At 43.5% G+C, this 19,201-nt stretch overlaps 1 protein-coding gene across 5 annotated transcripts in view; it reads right to left on the reverse strand.

Annotated features, from left to right (window-relative positions):
- Positions 1-9,710: 9,710 nt before the first annotated feature.
- ESRP1 (epithelial splicing regulatory protein 1) overlaps positions 9,711-19,201 on the reverse strand; it is an 80,018-nt gene continuing 70,527 nt past the window's right edge. For 2 of the 5 annotated variants that reach the window (XM_069731700.1, XM_069731701.1), the window contains exons 14-16: positions 17,711-17,864; positions 12,042-12,153; positions 10,854-11,539 (exon numbers count right to left, since the gene is read on the reverse strand). In XM_069731700.1, the coding sequence (XP_069587801.1) occupies positions 12,070-12,153; positions 17,711-17,864 (238 nt within the window). In that variant the 3' untranslated portion in view covers positions 10,854-11,539; positions 12,042-12,069. Of the gene's footprint in view, positions 11,540-12,041; positions 12,154-17,710; positions 17,865-19,201 lie in introns of all 5 variants that reach the window. The other 3 variants (XM_069731699.1, XM_069731697.1, XM_069731698.1) reach the window with 3 other exon arrangements.

The raw sequence follows: 19,201 nt of genomic DNA on the forward strand, positions 1-19,201 counted from the left end.
CTCCTTGTCGTCCTTACCTGGTGTTCCCATCCTCTTCCTCTCTGAAAATCCTATCTATATATATAATTGTCTAAGGGGTACTTCTGTCTTTCTGTCCTCAACTTCCGTAACGGAAATCCCACGTTGCTGATTGGTCTCGGCAGCTGCCTGTCATGGCTGCCGTGACCAATCAGCGATCGGCACAGTCCGATTAGTCCCTCCCCTACAGTCACAGTGCCTGCCGCCCGCTCCATACTCCCCGCTCCCCTCAGTATTTTCTGCGGTGCCAAATGATTTAGTGGGCAATATACTATGTGGCTGGGCAATATACTACGTGGCTGGGCAATATGCTACGTGACTGGGCAATATACTACGTGACTGGGCAATATACTACGTGGCTGGGCAATATGCTACGTGGCTGGGCAATATACTACGTGGCTGGACAATATACTACGTGACTGGGCAATATACTACGTGGCTGGGCAATATACTACGTGGCTGGGCAATATACTACGTGGCTGGGCAATATACTACGTGACTGGGCAATATGCTACGTGGCTGGGCAATATACTAAGTGGCTGGGCAATATACTACGTGACTGGGCAATATACTACGTGGCTGGGCAATATGCTACGTGGCTGGGCAATATACTACGTGGCTGGACAATATACTACGTGACTGGGCAATATACTACGTGGCTGGGCAATATACTATGTCACTGGACAATATACTTTTTCGCTGGGCAATATGCTACGTGGCTGGGCAATATACTACGTGGCTGGGCAATATACTACGTGGCTGGGCAATATGCTACGTGGCTGGGCAATATACTACGTGGCTGGGCAATATACTACGGGGCTGGGCAATATATTACGTGGCTGGGCAATATACTACGTGGCTGGGCAATATACTACGTGGCTGGGCGATATACTATGTGACTGGGCAATATACTACGTCACTGGGCAATATACTACGTGGCTGGGCAATATACTACGTGGACATGCATATTCTAGAATACCCGATGCGTTAGAATCGGGCCACCATCTAGTTTGCATATAAAGATACAAAAAATACACAGAAGCCAAATAACAGAATGGTGAATAATGGTAAAAGGGAGACCTCTTGTGGACAGAATAGTGCAGTGCATAATTCAAAATGCCATTTTGTGTTACGATACAGCACCTTTTACTGGTTAATTTAATACTAGTTATAAGCGGAGCGGTGGAAGTTTGGGCTCTGGTAAACAACCCAAACTTTAGTCCAAAGAACCAGAACATGAACTTTGACCCTATCTCTCTCTCATGTATGTCCCGAGTGTTCGGGACATACATGATCTTCTTCCCTCGTTACTAAAATGAGTGCACTTTTGTGTATTAAAAAATGTATTTCAAGTGCATAGAATATCACGGGCACTAATGTTAACATTAAAAATGTGCTTTGATAAAGTGTAATGTGTTATTGTATTAAGCATAGGGAAAGGATAAGAACTTAGGACATTGGTATAGAGAATGAGCTAGGATAGTGATAGATAGCAATGGGAAGGTGCAGTAGAGGGCACAGCAGAAGCAGGATATGGAGAAGACTAGTATAGGAGATGTGCTCAGCTAAACGGAACCGGTCACCAGGAATAACACTGTTATCATGCAGATATGGGGTTAATCTGCTGGTTAGTAGACGAGGTTATGCTGCCCGGCGCCTGCACACAGCCGAACACAGGACCAGGGGCTACTCTGTATACTCAGAGCGGTGACTGAACCGGAGCATAAAGATCACTTTCTCGCTGCTGCGTACAGGTGCCGGGCGGCATCATAACGCTGTTATCCTGCAGATTAACCTCATATCTACAGGTTAACAATATTAATATTGGTGACCGTTTCCCTTTAAAGTTTTCTGAAACAGCCCAGCATTTCCTGATTTTGGTCAGATAAAGATGGGAGATTAGGCTATTAGACTGAACTCGTGTAGTACCTGGTCCACCCCACGCTTTACCGGAAGATTCATCAGGATCCTGGATTTTATGAAAATAGGATGTTTTTTATTTCGGTAAAAACTTGTGGTTTAACTGTGGGGGCATCATAAAGTATGGTGGCCCCTCACACATTGTAGGAACTACTGTGGGGGCCCCTCATACATTGTGGCGGCAATCATACTGTGGGGCCATTATACAGTGAGGGAGCTAATATGGGAGCCATTATATAGTGTGAGAGCCAATGTGGGGCCATTATAGAGCAAGGGAGCTAATGTTGTGGCCATTATACAGTGTGGGAGAATTATACAGCGTGGGAGCCAATATGGGACTATTATACAGTGTGAAAGATAATATGGGGGCCATTATATAACGTGGGAGCTAATATTAGGGCCAATATACAGCGTGAAGTGTGGAGTCATTATACAGTTTGTGGGCTGATGTGGGGCCATTATACAGTGGGGAAGCTAATACTGGGGCCATTATATAGTGTGAGAGCCAAGGTGGGGCCATTATAAAGCAAGGGAGCTAATGTTGTGGCCGTGGCCATTATACAGTGTGGGAGATAATGTGGGAGAATTATACAGCGTGGGGGCCATTATACAGTGTGAAAGATGATATGGGGACCATTATGCAACGTGAGAGCTTATATTAGGGCCATTATACAGCGTGAAGTGTGGAGTCATTATACAGTTTGTGGGCTACTGTGGGGCCATTATACAGAGTGGGAGCTAATGTTGGAATCATTATACTGCTTGGGAGCCATTAAAAAGTTTGTGGACTACATTTGGGGGTGGCCTCATGCAGTGTGCAGACCATTATACTGTTTTGATGGAGCAGTGGGGACATCATACTGTATATAGGGAGCTGTACATGGGAGGGACTCGGGGACATTGCCCCGCAGGTGAGTATCATAAAAGTTATTTTTCTTCTCTTACAGGTCTGGTAGGGGGCAGATATACAGCATTATAGAATGCTGTATATGAGCCCTGAAAGGTGGTGGCCGTATCTCACATCGACCAAACTTGGGGACAGGTTCCCTTTAAGATGTTAATGGGGCCGAAAACTTGCGCACCCATGGTCAAAACCTCGCCTACTTAGCTAGCCAATTAAAAGTGATGAGTGGAGGTAGTTTGGTTCTGGTGGGCGAAGTTACATCCACCAAACACCGGAATTTTATGCCCAGTGAGAGACATTTAAGGAATTTGGCGGCTCTCACGGAGGTGTTGGCTCTCATCGTTCATAACAGGGAGCTGGCTTTTTGTCCTGGTTCATTCGCGAACGACCCACCACATGCTCCCTGCTCTCTTGAGCTCACTGCAGAGCTGTGTGTGATTATAACTGACACATATGCAGGTTCCTCGCAGCTTCAGCTTTCATCTCACAGGCAGACAGGGCTGCAATATTGTTGCAATACAGTAGAGCTCAAGCGCTGCAAAAATTTGTTTGCAAGAAGACAAATTTCATTTCTCCTGTTCTGTGTTAGTTACTTGTCTCACACTGGTAACTCTCTCTTCCTGTAAAATAAGCTCTGGAGGCAGAGTTATCTTCTGTGCATCGTCCTCCCAAAGCCTGAAAGAGGTCATTTATATAAAGTGGCAAAAGAGGATTTCTCAACAACACATCTGATATGAGGCATACAGGGAAGACTGCAGTATTATTAATGGTTTAGATTGGTGAAATATGGTGAGAGATTCCCTTTAAAGCTATGCTCACATCACATTTTTTCAGCGTTTCATGCTAATTTTCATCTGCGTTTCACTGTACAAGGAAAGTCTATGAGATTTCAGAGATCTCATGCACACACCTTGTTTTGTTTTGTTTTTTTGTCCTATTTTGCGCAAAACTTTGGCATTTGCAGAATGGAGCATGTCACTGCTCTCAGGTCTTTCACCCATTGAAAAGTAATGGGTGGTGCAAAAAATGCTGAAAAAAATACCCCACAGGTATCCGGTTTTGCTGTGTTTTGCTGAAACCTGATGAAGTAGAATCAGGATTTTTATTTCATGCACTAAACTAAAGTTTATCATGCACAAGAGACAAATGGGCCATGGCTAAACAGCAAGGGAAAAAAAGGAAAAAAAATGCAGCAAAAGCTAAGCAAAACCTGCTATTTTGCAGCAAGATTCTTACGGTCAAGAGAGTAGGTTTCACCTGCGGAAAAAAATGCATAAAAAATATAACGTGTAAACGTAGCCTAAATCTCATCTACCGTGTGTTTGCTCATGCAGATCATTCTGTAATATTATACTGTTAAGCTCAGTTTTAATATCCCATATAATTTGCTGTCATCAGCAAAGACTGCCACTTTATTAATGACATTGTGGATGGGATTGACAGAAAAGAGAATAAATGTAATGGTTTCTAATACACATCTTTGTGGTCCTCAATGCTCCCAGTACTGATACTTGCAGTTACATGGTAACATAGTTAGCAAGGCCGAAAAAAGACATTTGTCCATCCAGTTCAGCCTATATTCCATCATAATAAATCCCCAGATCTACGTCCTTCTACAGAACCTAATAATTGTATGATACAATATTGTTCTGCTCCAGGAAGACATCCAGGCCTCTCTTGAACCCCTCGACTGAGTTCGCCATCACCACCTCCTCAGGCAAGCAATTCCAGATTCTCACTGCCCTAACAGCAAAGAATCCTCTTCTATGTTGGTGGAAAAACCTCTCCTCCAGACGCAAAGAATGCCCCCCTCAGCGAGATATTTGTATTGTCCCCTTACATACTTATACGTGGTTATTAGATCGCCCCTCAGTCATCTTTTTTCTAGACTGAATAATCCTAATTTCGCTAATCTCTCTGGGTATTGTAGTTCACCCATCCCCTTTATTAATTTTGTTGCCCTCCTTTGTACAGAGGCAGTATAATGCTCTCATCATGTGTATCCAGACCTCTTTTAATGCACCCCATGATCCTGTTTGCCTTGGCAGCTGCTGCCTGGCACTGGCTGCTCCAGGTAAGTTTATCATTAACTAGGATCCCCAAATCCTTCTCCCTGTCAGATTTACCTAGTGGTTTCCCATTCAGTGTGTAATGCTGATATTGGTTCCTTCTTCTCATGTGTATAACCTTATATTTATCATTATAAAGGCACAGATGATTGGCCTCGGGGAGACCAAAACATCCAACACTGCGGACACACCATCACGTGTTTCTCAACGCAGTGATTCCAGAACACTGCCCCCATGCCTTATGGGAAATATGCAGATGCATGTAAAGAAGCTGCGGAGACACCATCACGTGTTTCTCGACGCAAGCATTGAATAGCCAGGCCTTTCCCCGGGAAGGAACAACCACGGGAAGGGCAGCATCCTATGAAGGAAAGCCACCTATGCCAAGCATGGTATCCATCCACAGACAGCTGTTTCGGGGATTTTGCCCCTCATCAGTGTGGAGTAGGAATCTAGCTATTAGGAGCAGTGCCTAGTAAAAAGGCTATAAAGGCACAGATGATTGGCCTCGGGGAGACCAAAACATCCAACACTGTTTCTCAACGCAGTGATTCCAGAACACTGCCACCATCCCTTATGGGAAATATGCACATGCATGTTTTGGTCTCCCCGAGGCCAATCATCTGTGCCTTTATAGCCTTTTTACTAGGCACTGCTCCTAATAGCCAGATTCCTACTCCACACTGATGAGGGGCAAAAACCCCGAAACAGCTGTCTGTGGATGGATACCATGCTTGGCATAGGTGGCTTTCCTTCATAGGATGCTGCCCTTCCCGTGGTTGTTCCTTCCCGGGGAAAGGCCTGGCTATTCACTGCTTGTGTCGAGAAACACGTGATGGTGTCTACGCAGCTTCTTTACATGCATCTGCATATTTCCCATAAGGGATGGGGGCAGTGTTCTGGAATCACTGCGTTGAGAAACACGTGATGGTGTCTCCGCAGTGTTGGATGTTTTGGTCTCGCCGAGGCCAATCATCTGTGCCTTTATAGCTTTTTTACTAGGCACTGCTCCTAATAGCCAGATTCCTACTCCACACTGATGAGGGGCAAAAACCCCGAAACAGCTGTCTGTGGATGGATACCATGCTTGGCATAGGTGGCTTTCCTTCATAGGATGCTGCCCTTCCCGTGGTTGTTCCTTTCAGGTGGAAAGGCCTGGCTATTCACTGCTTGCGTTGAGAAACACGTGATGGTGTCTCCGCAGCTTCTTTACATGCATCTGCATATTTCCCATAAGGGATGGGGGCAGTGTTCTGGAATCACTGCGTTGAGAAACACGTGATGGTGTCTCCGCAGTGTTGGATGTTTTGGTCTCCCCGAGGCCAATCATCTGTGCCTTTATAGCCTTTTTACTAGGCACTGCTCCTAATAGCCAGATTCCTATTCCACACTGATGAGGGGCAAAAACCCCAAAACAGCTGTCTGTGGATGGATACCATGCTTGGTATAGGTGGCTTTCCTTCATAGGATGCTGCCCTTCCCGTGGTTGTTCCTTCCCGGGAAAAGGCCTGGCTATTCACTGCTTGCGTCGAGAAACACGTGATGGCGTCTCCGCAGCTTCTTTACATGCATCTGCATATTTCCCATAAGGGATGGGGGCAGTGTTCTGGAATCACTGCGTTGAGAAACACGTGATGGTGTCTCCGCAGTGTTGGATGTTTTGGTCTCCCCAAGGCCAATCATCTGTGCCTTTATAGCCTTTTTACTAGGCACTGCTCCTAATAGCCAGATTCCTACTCCACACTGATGAGGGGCAAAAACCCCGAAACAGCTGTCTGTGGATGGATACCATGCTTGGCATAGGTGGCTTTCCTTCATAGGATGCTGCCCTTCCCGTGGTTGTTCCTTCCCGGGGAAAGGCCTGGCTATTCACTGCTTGCGTCGAGAAACACATGATGGTGTCTCCGCAGCTTCTTTACATGCACTTACATTTATCATTGTTAAACCTCATCTGCCACCTCTCGGCCCAAGTTTCCAACTTATTCAGATCCATCTGTAGCAGAATACTATCTTCTCTTGTATTAACTGCTTTACATAGTTTTGTATCATCTGCAAATATCGATATTTTACTGTGTAAGGCTATGTGCACACGTTCAGGAATTCATGCAAAAAATTCCTGTGGAAATCCGGACATTTCTGCCAGATTTCCGCATGAAATCCGCATGCTTTTTTTTGCGCGGTTTTGATGCATTTTTTGCGCGTTTTTCCCGGACATTTCCCAATGCATTAGTGGGAAATCTGCGAAAAAAAAACGCCAAATTAATGAACAGGTTCATTATTTTTCCGCAATGCCTTTTTCATGCGGAAAAACGCACATCATGTGCACAGAAATTGCGGATTCCATTATAAATGATGGGATTATTTGCGGTTTTATAGCGCAAAAACGCTAAAAAAACACAAATAATCCGCAACGTGTGCACATAGCCTAAACCTTCCACCAGATCGTTACTACGTTGAAGAGAATAGGTCCCAACACCGACCCTGCGGTACCCCACTGGTCACAGCGACCCAGTTAGAGAATACACCATTTATAACCACCCTCTGCTTTCTATCACTAAGCCAGTTATTTACTCATTTACACACATTTTCCCTCAGACCAAGCATTCCTACTGCTCCCACTATTAATCCCTGAGGTCTCCACTGCTGAATTTATCCCATTTAGTAAATGCACCATTTACAACTATTTTTTGTTTCCTGTCTCTTTTTTTAAGCACATGTGCATAGAAATGGCACCTAGTCCCTGCTTCTGAAGCTTCAGTTCAAGTCTGTTTGGTGATACAGTATTAAATGCACATTTGCAAAGTCCAGATATATCACATCAGCTGCATGGCCAATATCCCGATTTTGCACTCTTTGGTAGGCAGAGTCAGAGGTCGCAGGACATTGTACATCACTGGCTCTGCCATATATTGTGCCAGGTTATGAAAGGAAGCAGCAAAATGCGCCCCCACGTGTGGCAGTGATACAGTCAGGGCCAGTGTTGGGGAGGAAGGAGCTGGGCAATTGCTCAGGCCCCCATTCTCATAAGGGCCCACAGCAACTACTAGCAGAAACTGCACTGATAATAGCAATCCTGTGTTATTGACACAGCAGGAACTTTGGTAACACAATGGTCATGAAGAAAACAGGCTGGCAAGTGCTCTATAGTGTATGCGTGCGCTATGTAAACACATGTGGACACTGTGGTTTGTATACCGTCCGTGAAGTACACCCGTCTGAACCTGAACTTAAGACACTCAACACCTCAGTTATAATAATAAAAAAAGGTAGTGTGGCTTCACTAGAATGGCACAGAGGTAAAATTATGAAGCTTCCTGTGCCCTAAAATTTGCCAAAATTTCAGACCAAACTCATAACAGAAAGGAAGCCAAGTAATAGGATGTAGTCTAAGCTTACGCATCCCAAGACTGCACCAAAATCAGTAAATCCGAAATGCAAGGAAAAAAAATAAAATATATATACCGTATATACTTGAGTATAAGCCGAGATTTTCAGCCCAAATTTTTGGGCTGAAAGTGCCCATCTCGGCTTATACTCGAGTCACGGTGGGTGGCAGGATCAGCGGGTGAGGGGGAGAGGGCGCTGAGGCATACTTACCTGCTTCCGGCGCTCCTGGCGCTGTCCCTGCAGTCCCACAGTCTCCGGGTGCCGCAGCTCTTCCCCTGTCATCGCTCACGTGGGACCGCTTATTAAAGTAATGAATATGGACTCCACTCCCATAGGGGTGGAGCCGCATATTCATTTCTCTAATGAGCGGTAACGGTGACCGCTGACAGAGGAAGAGGCTGCGGCACCGAAGACCAGCTGTCCGGGAGGAGCCGGACGCCGGGAGCAGGTATTACATATTCACCTGTCCGCATTCCACACGCCGGGCACTGCTCTGTCTTCGCGTCCTCTTGCACTGACTGTTCAGGTCAGAGGGCGCGATGACATATAGTGTGTGCGCCGGGCGGGACCGGACGCTGGGAGCTGCAAGCAAGAGAGGTGAGTATGGCATTTTTTTATTTATTTTTTGCAGCAGCAATGGCACAGCTTTCTATGGTACATCTATGGGGCAATAATGAACGGTGCAGAGCACTATATGGCACAGCTATGGGGCAATAATGAATGGTGCAGAGCACTATATGGCACAGCTATGGGGCAATAATGAACGGTGCAGAGCACTATATGGCACAGCTATGGGGCAATAATGAACGGTGCAGAGCACTATATGGCACAGTTATGGGGCAATAATGAACGGTGCAGAGCACTATATGGCACAGCTATGGGGCAATAATGAACGGTGCAGAGCACTATATGGCACAGCTATGGGGCAATAATGAACGGTGCAGAGCATTATATGTGGCACAGCTTTATATGGAGCATCTTATAGGGCAATAATGAACGGTATGGCGCATCTATTTTTATTTTTGAAATTCACCAGTAGCTGCTGCATTTCCTACCCTAGGCTTATACTCGAGTCAATAAGTTTTCCCCGTTTTTTGTGGCAAAATTAGGGGGTTCAGCTTATACTCGAGTGTATACGGTATTTAGAATTTTTTTTTTAAGCTAATCATTATGTGATGTAGATGTATTTTTGTCATGTTTCCGCAGACATTAAAATTTGATATATAAATCAAAGTAAAGCAAACCCTTCAGTGGAAGCTGCAGAATTTTATAAGAATTTGTGTTTTTTTTTTTTAATCATTTTGCCATCCCAATACTGGAAAGGCCTGTACTTTGTCTATGGATAAGCAGTGGTCACTAGTTCTGCAGAGACTCATCCACTGTGATCACAAGGAGCGCTGAGGACCCAGGAGTATTTGGACAAGCAGAAAAAAAAGCATTTTATTATTATGTGCACATGTAAACAGTTTATTCACAGACAATTATTTTTTCCTATTTGTTTGCAGTTTGTGCAATACAGCATTAATTAAACAGTCATGGAATCGGTACAGAGTATAAACAAACAAAACTACTTTTTATAGCGCTAACTATGATAAACTTATCTAGACATGCAATGACACACAAATGTATATAGTCACATAGAATTGTTCAGCTTTTTTTTTGCCATGAAACCATTGGGTCAATGTTCTCACTGATGGTTTAAACACAAAAGCGGTGTAAATGTGACAAGAACATGCAAGTAGCTTCCAAGTCTACAAGACTATCGGTTCGGACCAGGAGTTGACACCGTTGGGTTCCTTTGGCTTCCCTCCATGCCTGGATGCCAGAAGAGGAAATCTGCTTCATGGTGTATCCATAAATTCCCCAAGTCTTGGTTTATATAGATATGAACAATCTCAGCATCCACTAAATCATCGCTCCATGCAAAGCCGAAGAGCTCAGGTAGTGTCGTGCGTAGGGGAATCTTTATATGAAGAACATCCACACAGTAATGTATATACACATCCGCCTTTCTTATGTTGCTGGACTATGTGGCTTCTCACCATGGATGTACGTGGAGCACAAACCAAGAGGAAAAAAAAAAATAAAAATATTCAGAGGAAGCACAAATGTTTGCTCCATGGATAGGACCGTCAGTACAGAATGATCCAAATATCTCATGGTCGTTAATAGGTGCACAAGGGAGGGTTTCTTTTGACGGAACCCAGAAAAAAAAAAAAAAAACCTTTTTTTTTAATTTTTTATTTAGAGAATTATATTAATAAAAAATGTAAGTGAATAATTAAAGCGCCAATTCATACTTAAGCAACTTTACTATAATATAATGTTCACAAGAGGTTCACAAAATATATACAAAATATTTAATATATAAATGTAACAAATAGTGTTTGACAAAAGCAAAAATAAATGACGGGAGTGCATCATGCGAGGGCATTTGCATTCACAGGAAAGTCTGCTTCATGTTGCCAGCACACAAATTCATAATTTTTTTTGTTTCTTATTTTTCTTAACTTTTTTTTTCCACCTTTATATTTTTTTTTTTTATTATCATAAACTAAAAAGGTTACATAGAATATTTCAAAGCTTTTTTTTTTTTTTTTCCGATATTTTAAATTCTGATCTAGGTGAAAAAAAAAAAAAAAATGTTGCATCATGTACAACACACAATGTATGCAGATATGGAAAAGCCAGTCTTCTCTGAGCAGAGCAAGTGGTCTTATTCTACAGAAAGTGAACCTCTGGTTTCCTAAATTGAACAAATAAAATATACATAAAAAAGATCACCCGCTGTATTAACACTTTTGGTGCAGCAGTGGAAAAAGACTAAACAGAAAGTTCAAAAATAAAGGGTTTTCTATTTTTTTTTAGGTGTAGAAATTCCTCATACTTGGTGGCTAGTGCCGCTTCTTAACATGTCAAAGAGGTCAAAAGAGAAGTTATCCCGCCTTAAAATGGAGCGATGAGGTCATCACTGAACGTCTGATCTCATCTCGGGGTTAAACCATCTTTACACATTGAATGATCTGTCCATCCACCCGGGTCTGCGTTACATACGACGACATCAAATCTCGCAAGTATCGGCTGATTTTTTTCCATAGAGTCATTCTGCCCAAAATTCTTTTCTGGCCGGGTTAAGAACTAGAAAAAAACAAAAACAAAACAAAACAAAAAAAAAAACAAATGGCCAGGTGCTTCCTGCTTAGCAAAGTGACAATGTAGGATTAATCTGGTTGAGGAAAACCTGTAGAAAAAAAAAGAAAAATGAAGATAAAACATGTCAGGACAAAGGAATGTTTATTGAGAACACCAACCTTGCCCCCTATGTGCTGTGACTTTGCTAATTATTAAAATAAGAAAATGAAAGCACATATAAATTAAATGGACTAGGAGAAGTTTGTGGAAAATAGAGCAAAATCTGTCAAATAGAACTTAAAAAAATAAACCCCCCAAAACAGGTTGCTCTCTAAAATGTCCTACTGGCAAACCTAGTTAACCACAAAAACTCTGGTAGACCGTTCTCCTGTGTAGCCTTCGTGGTTTATTATAAAGTCATACATATAAATTGTATTTCTACGATCAAAATCAATATTCCAATCGGGGATAACTTCTCAGCGACTCCTGTGATAACTTGGTGGCAGCCGGTACAATCGTACACTGCATTTATGTATTTTACTACGCAAGTGCTGAATCTTCTTGACAGGACATGAATATCACAGGTTAGGGGGAAGCACAATTTAACATACCACTTCATTATAAGCGCTGAAAAGACCTCTATATACAGACCCATTCTTTTGGGTGGGTGATCAAGGTCCTGGCTTGGTCAGTGACTGGGAGCAGACCTTCATCCGGTGAGTACTAGGGTAAAGCAATAAGTACAAGTGAATATACAGATTTATTGGCCTCACTTATCTTATGTGCTCTATGGGACTGTTACCTAGTCAGTCACATAGCAGGAACGTGCAGACTTTGTGGGCAGGAAAAACAGTTGAAACCAGAAGTTTACATGCGATATATAAAAAAATACACATGCCACGCAGGTTTTTCTCAATATCTGACATGAACTCAGAATAAACCTTTCCTGTTTTACGTCAATTAGGATTACCATAATTATTAATATTTGCCAAATGCCAGAACAATGAGAGAGATAATGTTTAAGGAATTTTTATCACTTACTGCAAAGTCAAAAATTTACATACACTAAGATTATTATGCCTTTAATCAATTCTGGACTGAAGAGGTCATGGGTTTGGAAGCTTCTGATTTTTGGAAAGATCTGAATTAGAGACACTTGCGGATGTATTTTAATGCACACCTGAAACACTGCTTCTTTGTGTAGCATCAAGGGAAAGTCTCGAGAAGTAAGCCAAGATATCAGGAAGAGAATTGTGGACTTGCACAAGTCTGGCTCATCCTTGGGTACAATTTCAAGATGCCTGAAGGTGCCTCGTTCATCTGTACAAACAATTATACGCAAGTACAAAGAAGATGGGAATGTCCAGCCATCATACTGCTCAGGATGGAGACGGGTTCTGTGTCCCAGAGATGAACGTGCTTTGGTCCGACAACATGTGCATATCAACCCAAGGATAAAAGCAAAAGACCTTGTGAAGATGATGGTGAAAGCTGGTGAGATATAGTCATCGTTTCACAGTGGATACTGACACTATCAACATGGGCTGAAAGGTCAATCTGCCATGGAGAAGCCATTACTCCAAGAAGAAACATAAAAAGACAGATTAATGTTTGCAAATGCACACAGGAACAATGACCTTAACTTTTTGGAGACATGTCCTGTGGTCTGATGAAACTCAAATTGAACTTTTTGGGCATAATGACCATCGGTACATTTGGAGGAAACCGGGAGAAGCTTGGAAGCATAAGAACACCATCCCAACTGTGAAACACGAGGGTGGCAGCATGATGTTGTGGGGTTGTTTAGCTGCAGGATGGACTGGTGCACTTCACAAAATAGATGGCATCATGAGAAAAGAAGATTATGTGGCAATGATGAAGCAACATCTTAAAACTTTAGCCAGGAAGTTAAAGCTTGGGCGGAAATGGATCTTCCAAATGGACAATGACCCAAAGCATACTGCCAAAATGGTAAAAAAGTGGCTTAAGGATAACAAAGTCAATGTTTTGGTGTGGCCATCACAATGATCTCAATTTTCAAATTGAAAATTTATGGGCAAATCTGAAAAGGCAGGTGCGAGCAAGGCGACCTACAAACCTGGATCAGTTTCACCAGTTTTGTCAGGAGGAATGGGCCCAAATTCCGACCAACTATTGTGAGAAGCTTGTGGAAGGATATCCCACACATTTGACCCAAGTCATTCGGTTTAACCCCTTGACCAGAGGTATTTTTGTTTTTGCATTTTCTTTTTTGCTCCCATTCTTCTCAGAGCCATAACTTTTATTTTTTGGTCAAAATAGGAGAGTTGACGTATTTATTGGTACCATTTTCGGGAACGTGACATTTTTTGATCGCTTTTTATTCCGATTTTTGTGAGGCAGAATGAACAAAAACCAGCAATTCGTGAATTTCTTTTGGGGGGCGTTTATACCGTTCCACGTTTGGTAAAATTGATAAAGCAGTTTTATTCTTCGGGTCAGTACAATTACAGCCATACCTCATTTATATCATTTTTTTTTATGTTTTGGCGCTTTTATACAATAAAATCTATTTTATAAACTTTTATTTTTCCGCTGACTATGTATGGCGGCTCTTCTTGCGGGACAAGATTACGTTTTTAGCGGTACCATGGTTATTTATATCTGTGTTTGATTGCGTGTTATTCCACTTTTTGTTCAGCGGTATGATAAAGCATTTTTTGCCTTTACGGTGATCACTGAAGGGGTTAACTAGTGGGGCAGTTTCATAGGTCGGGTCATTTCGGACACGGCAATACTAAATGTGTGTACTTTTTTTATATTTGGACAAAGAAATTTATTTATTTTTTTCTTTAATTTAGGATTTTTTTTTTTTATTTTTTATTTTTTTTTTTACACGTGTAAATATATATATTTTTTACTTTGCAACATTGCCCCAGGGGACATCATGTTACAGTGACAGATCGCTGATCTGACACTTTGCAGTGCACTGTGTCAGATCAGTGACCTGACAGGCACTGCAGGGAGGTGGCTTGCTGGCACCTGCTCTGAGCAGGCGCTTGCAAGCCACCTCCCTGTAGGACCCGGAAGGCCCCCCGTGGCCATTTTGGATCCGAAGCCTGCAGGAAAAAGTAGGTGGGAGACCCGCGGAGCAACGCGATCACATCGCGTTGCTCCGAGGGTCTCAGGGAAGCACACAGGGAGCCCCCTCCCTGTGCGATGCTTCCTTGTGCCCCTGGAACGCTCGATCATGTTTGATCGCAGTGTTCCGGGGGTTAATGTGCCAGGAGCGGTCCGTGACGCTCCTGGCACATAGTGCCGGATGTCAGCTGTAATAATCAGCTGACACCTGGCGGAGATCGGCCGTGCTCCCCCCGAGAGCACGGCCGATCGCCTATGACGTACTATTCCATCCATGGGAAGTAGGGCCCACCCCACATGGACGGAATAGTACGTCTAATGACAGAAAGGGGTTTTTTTTTTGTTGTTTTTTTTTAATTTTTGCATATTTCAATAGTCTCCATGGGAGACTAGAAGCTGCAGTACTTAGATTGGCTCTGCTAAATACAGGTAATGATCAGATCGCCTATATGTAGAATATTTACTTGGTATAAGCGCCGACCACTGGGCTGCGCTCATAGCAATCTGGCTATGACAACCATAGAGGTCTGCTGGAGAACTTTGGTTGTCATGCCAACCCATTGGTGACCCGTGATCACGTGATGGGGTCACCGATGGGCGGGATTTCTGGCACGCTTATCGGAAGCACGTATTAAATGCCACTGTCCAATTGACAATGGCATTTAAGTAATTTATAGCCACGGGTCGATCGCGATTCCACACGCAGCTGTTGTGGGCACGTCAGCTGTATATATCAGCTGACATGTGCCCGGAAAGGTGCAGGCTCAGTGCCAGAGCCCGCACCAAACAGGGGAAGTCCAACATCGGCTTACTTTTACGCCCGATGTCGGAAAGAGGTTAAGAGAAATGGTACCAAATACTGCAAAGTCAAACGTTTACATACATTTAATTAGTAAATAATATAATATAAATGTCTTACAAAAAAAAACACATTCTCTCTCATTATTCTGGCACTTAACAAATAATAATTATGGTAATCCTAACTGACCTAAAGTGGGAGAGGTTTATTCGGATTCCATGTCAGATATTGATAAAAACATGCATATGTGTCTTTTTATATAGTGTATGTAAACTTCTGGGTTCAACTGTAGATGGGGCTCTGTAGAGCCAGATTCCACAGCCAAGATCATGAGGTAGGTGGTTCCTTGCAATTGAACCCCCCGAGAGATCAGCAAATTATCTCCTTTCCTATAGATAGTATTTCAGGCATAACCCTTAGTACACAAATACTACTGCAACCTCCTGCTCTGTGGCCTCCCCTCTAAAGGTACCTTCACACATAACGATATTGTTAACAATATCGTTGCTTTTTGTGACGTAGCAACGATATCGTTAAGGAAATCGTTATGTGCGACAGCGACCAACAATCAGGCCCCTGCTGGGAGATCGTTGGTCGCTGAAGAAAGTCCAGAACTTTATTTCGTCACTGGATCTCCCGCGGACATCGCTGGATCGGCGTGTGTGACACCGATCCAGCGATGTCTTCACTGGTAACCAGGGTAAACATCGGGTTACTAAGCGCAGGGCCGCGCTTAGTAACCCGATGTTTACCATCCTAAAAGTAAAAAAAACAAACAGTACATACTTACCTACCGTTGTCTGTCCCCGGCGCTCAGCTGCTCTGCACTCCTCCTGCACTGACTGAGCACAGCGGCCGGAAAGCAAAGCGGTAACATCACCGCTCTGCTATCCGGCTGACCGACGCTCACAGCCAGTACAGGAGGAGTGCAGAGCAGCTGAGCGCTGGGGACAGACAGCGGTAGGTAAGTATGTACTGTTTGTTTTTTTTACTTTTAGGATGGTAACCAGGGTAAACATCGGGTTACTAAGCGCGGCCCTGCGCTTAGTAACCCGATGTTTACCCTGGTTACCGGCATCGTTGGTCGCTGGAGAGCGGTCTGTGTGACAGCTCTCCAGCGACCAAACAGCGACGCTGCAGCGATCCGGATCGTTGTCGGTATCGCTGCAGCGTCGCTTAATGTGAAGGGGCCTTAACACTCTCGCACCCCTCCAATCTATACTCAACTCTGCTGCCCAACTAATCCACCTATTTCGCCCGCTATTCCCCGGCCTCTCCCCTCTCAATCCCTTTACTAGCTCCTCAATACCCTGAGACTCCAGTACAAAACCCTAACCATGTGATACAAAGCCATCCACAACCTGTCTACTGTTTACATCTGTGACCTCGTCTCCCGCTACTTTCCTGCACACAACCTCCGATCCTCACAAGATCTTCTTCTCTACTCCCCTCTTATCTCCTCTTCCCACAATCGTATACAAGATTTCTCTCATAGATCACCCCTACTCTGGAACTCTCTATCACAACAAACTCTCACCTTCAAAAGGAACCTGAAGACCCAGCTCTCTCGACAAGCCTACAACCTGCAGTAACCACCAAACCGCTGCACGACCAGCTCTATCTTCACCTACTGTGTCCCCATCCATTCCTTGTAGATTGAGGGTCCTCTCCTCCTGAACCAGTCGGTGACTTATTGTTTAAGATTAATGTATTCATTATCATGTACACCCCTTGTCACATGTAAAGCACCTTGGAATAAATGGCGCCAATAATAAATAATAGTAAAGAAATAAAACAATCACAGTATAAAGAAAAATCTCTACAACTTTCGGGTCCTCAGCATTTTCAGCTTTGCGTGCTGTCTGGGAATGAAAGCATTACTTAGAAACGTCTGAACGTAAGCAGATTGTAGCAAACCCCCCTAGAGAAAGGTGAGCAGGTGCGGATATATTCCGCTCACAGAGCACTGCCCAGACTGTAGCCAGTCCTCAGCTCAGCGCAGGATGCCCTGTACATGAGGTCTGCAACCTCCGCATGGAAATATGACTGCTCTCATTCACAGACAGCAAAACACATCTTGAAAATAAAAACCTAAAATACAAAATATATTAAAATGTTATAGAACATTAACACAATGATTATACCAGAAGACTCCTTTAAGAAGAAAGGTGTTTATTGAGGTCAGAAAGCCACACTTATGGAATTATCAGCGGCTCTATGCACAGAGAAGGGCCAGAGGCACGGACACTGGAGCCCATGGAAGCTCCTGACCTTGGTTGTACCGATGCACAACAGTTACCACCACTCACACCAATACACGCTACAGTGGAAAACCGCCTAGTGACACACAAGGCCGCTTACCTGATAACCTTGGAAGAAATTCAAGATCTCTTTTACACCAGAGTTGTAGGCCAGTCCTTGCATGCGGACCACCGCACCGCCGTTGTGAGCGGGGATACTGCTGGCACCGGCTGTGGCTGGGAAGAACCCAAGATTGCTTGGAGAACCTGGGGGGCTGAAGAATGGAGAACACAACATGCGTGAGGAAAAAAAAAAGCCTTATTGGACATTTCATTCATATAAGTATCTGGCTGTGGTCGCTCCATGACCAGGGAATCCTAATGTTGACACATGTGGCTCATGAAGGGGTCAGCTTCAAGGAAAATCCCAATCCCTATTTCTAGAAGGCTGGCCTTTAACACCCTTGGTCATTCTGGAGATCTCAGTGGGACTTTATGCTCTTCATATGGCACTTTATGACTTGACACTGCAGGAAACTGCCGATGTGCCGCCGTCCTCTACCAGGTGCAACACTTATTATGGCCACCAGGGGGAGCACAGTTTACGGATTTACTATTACACTTAGGAGGAGCTTACTGCATAGGGGAGTATTCAGCCAGCTGGTGGAGGCATCTAAATTACTTTTATTTTGCAATTTTCAGGCTTCCACACATGTACATATTATAATGTATATGTATACAATTTCCAGCTGTGATTATGTTCGCCAGACAAGCATAAAAAATTTTTAAAAAAATTTGAATCAATGATATCAGTAATTAAAAAAAAGTCTGAGTGGTCTAGTGGTCATTTATTTACCCCAACATACTTGGAAACCCCATTTTAAAGACTTCTTTTGATGCCCCAATGGCTCCACATTACATATGGTGTCTACTTTTACAATTGCTTTTCTATCATGGCTACACAAAATTAAATTCTGGGGCAAGACGCAAAGTACCTACATAGGCTAAAAGCAAAGGGCGGGCTTCGTTAGGAAGACACATTCCAGAACACCAAAAAATTAAATACAAAAGTAAAAAAAAACCCTTAGGGACAATCCAACTTCAAAACCACAAATATTCATAAACCCGTCCACACCTTGCAGAGCGAAAAGTGTGAGAATGTTATTTTGCCTCTAGTCAAATGATCCACATTCATGAAAAAAAAAAAAAAAAGAAAGCGCAAAAGGAAACAAATCTAATTTGGTCAGTTAGTAAGGGTAACAACCCCTTATACAAATTAGAAAAAAAAAAAAAAAAGTTGTCAGGATCATCTGACCACCTGGTGTATGGGAGGGTGTATGGCGGGAAGAGGTACACTCCCAAAAATCTTTCAGGAAAGATGAGGATGGGCGGTTGCAGTAGATCTCAAGATACAGAATTTCTCATGTGTGGGGTATTGGCAGAGATCGCCATCGGCCCAACAATCGGACGGCAGATTTTCCCCAGCTCAGCATTTCATGGTGGAGATGGGAATAACTGCTGATCCCGTAATCCCACCTCCGGTGATAAGCGCAGAGATGGAAAAAGCCCTCTACTAAATTTTTAGTTCATCAGCATCTGCGTATTAATCAAA

Source organism: Ranitomeya imitator, chromosome 6, assembly GCF_032444005.1.
Source record: "Ranitomeya imitator isolate aRanImi1 chromosome 6, aRanImi1.pri, whole genome shotgun sequence".
Classification (NCBI taxonomy): Eukaryota; Metazoa; Chordata; class Amphibia; order Anura; family Dendrobatidae; genus Ranitomeya; species Ranitomeya imitator.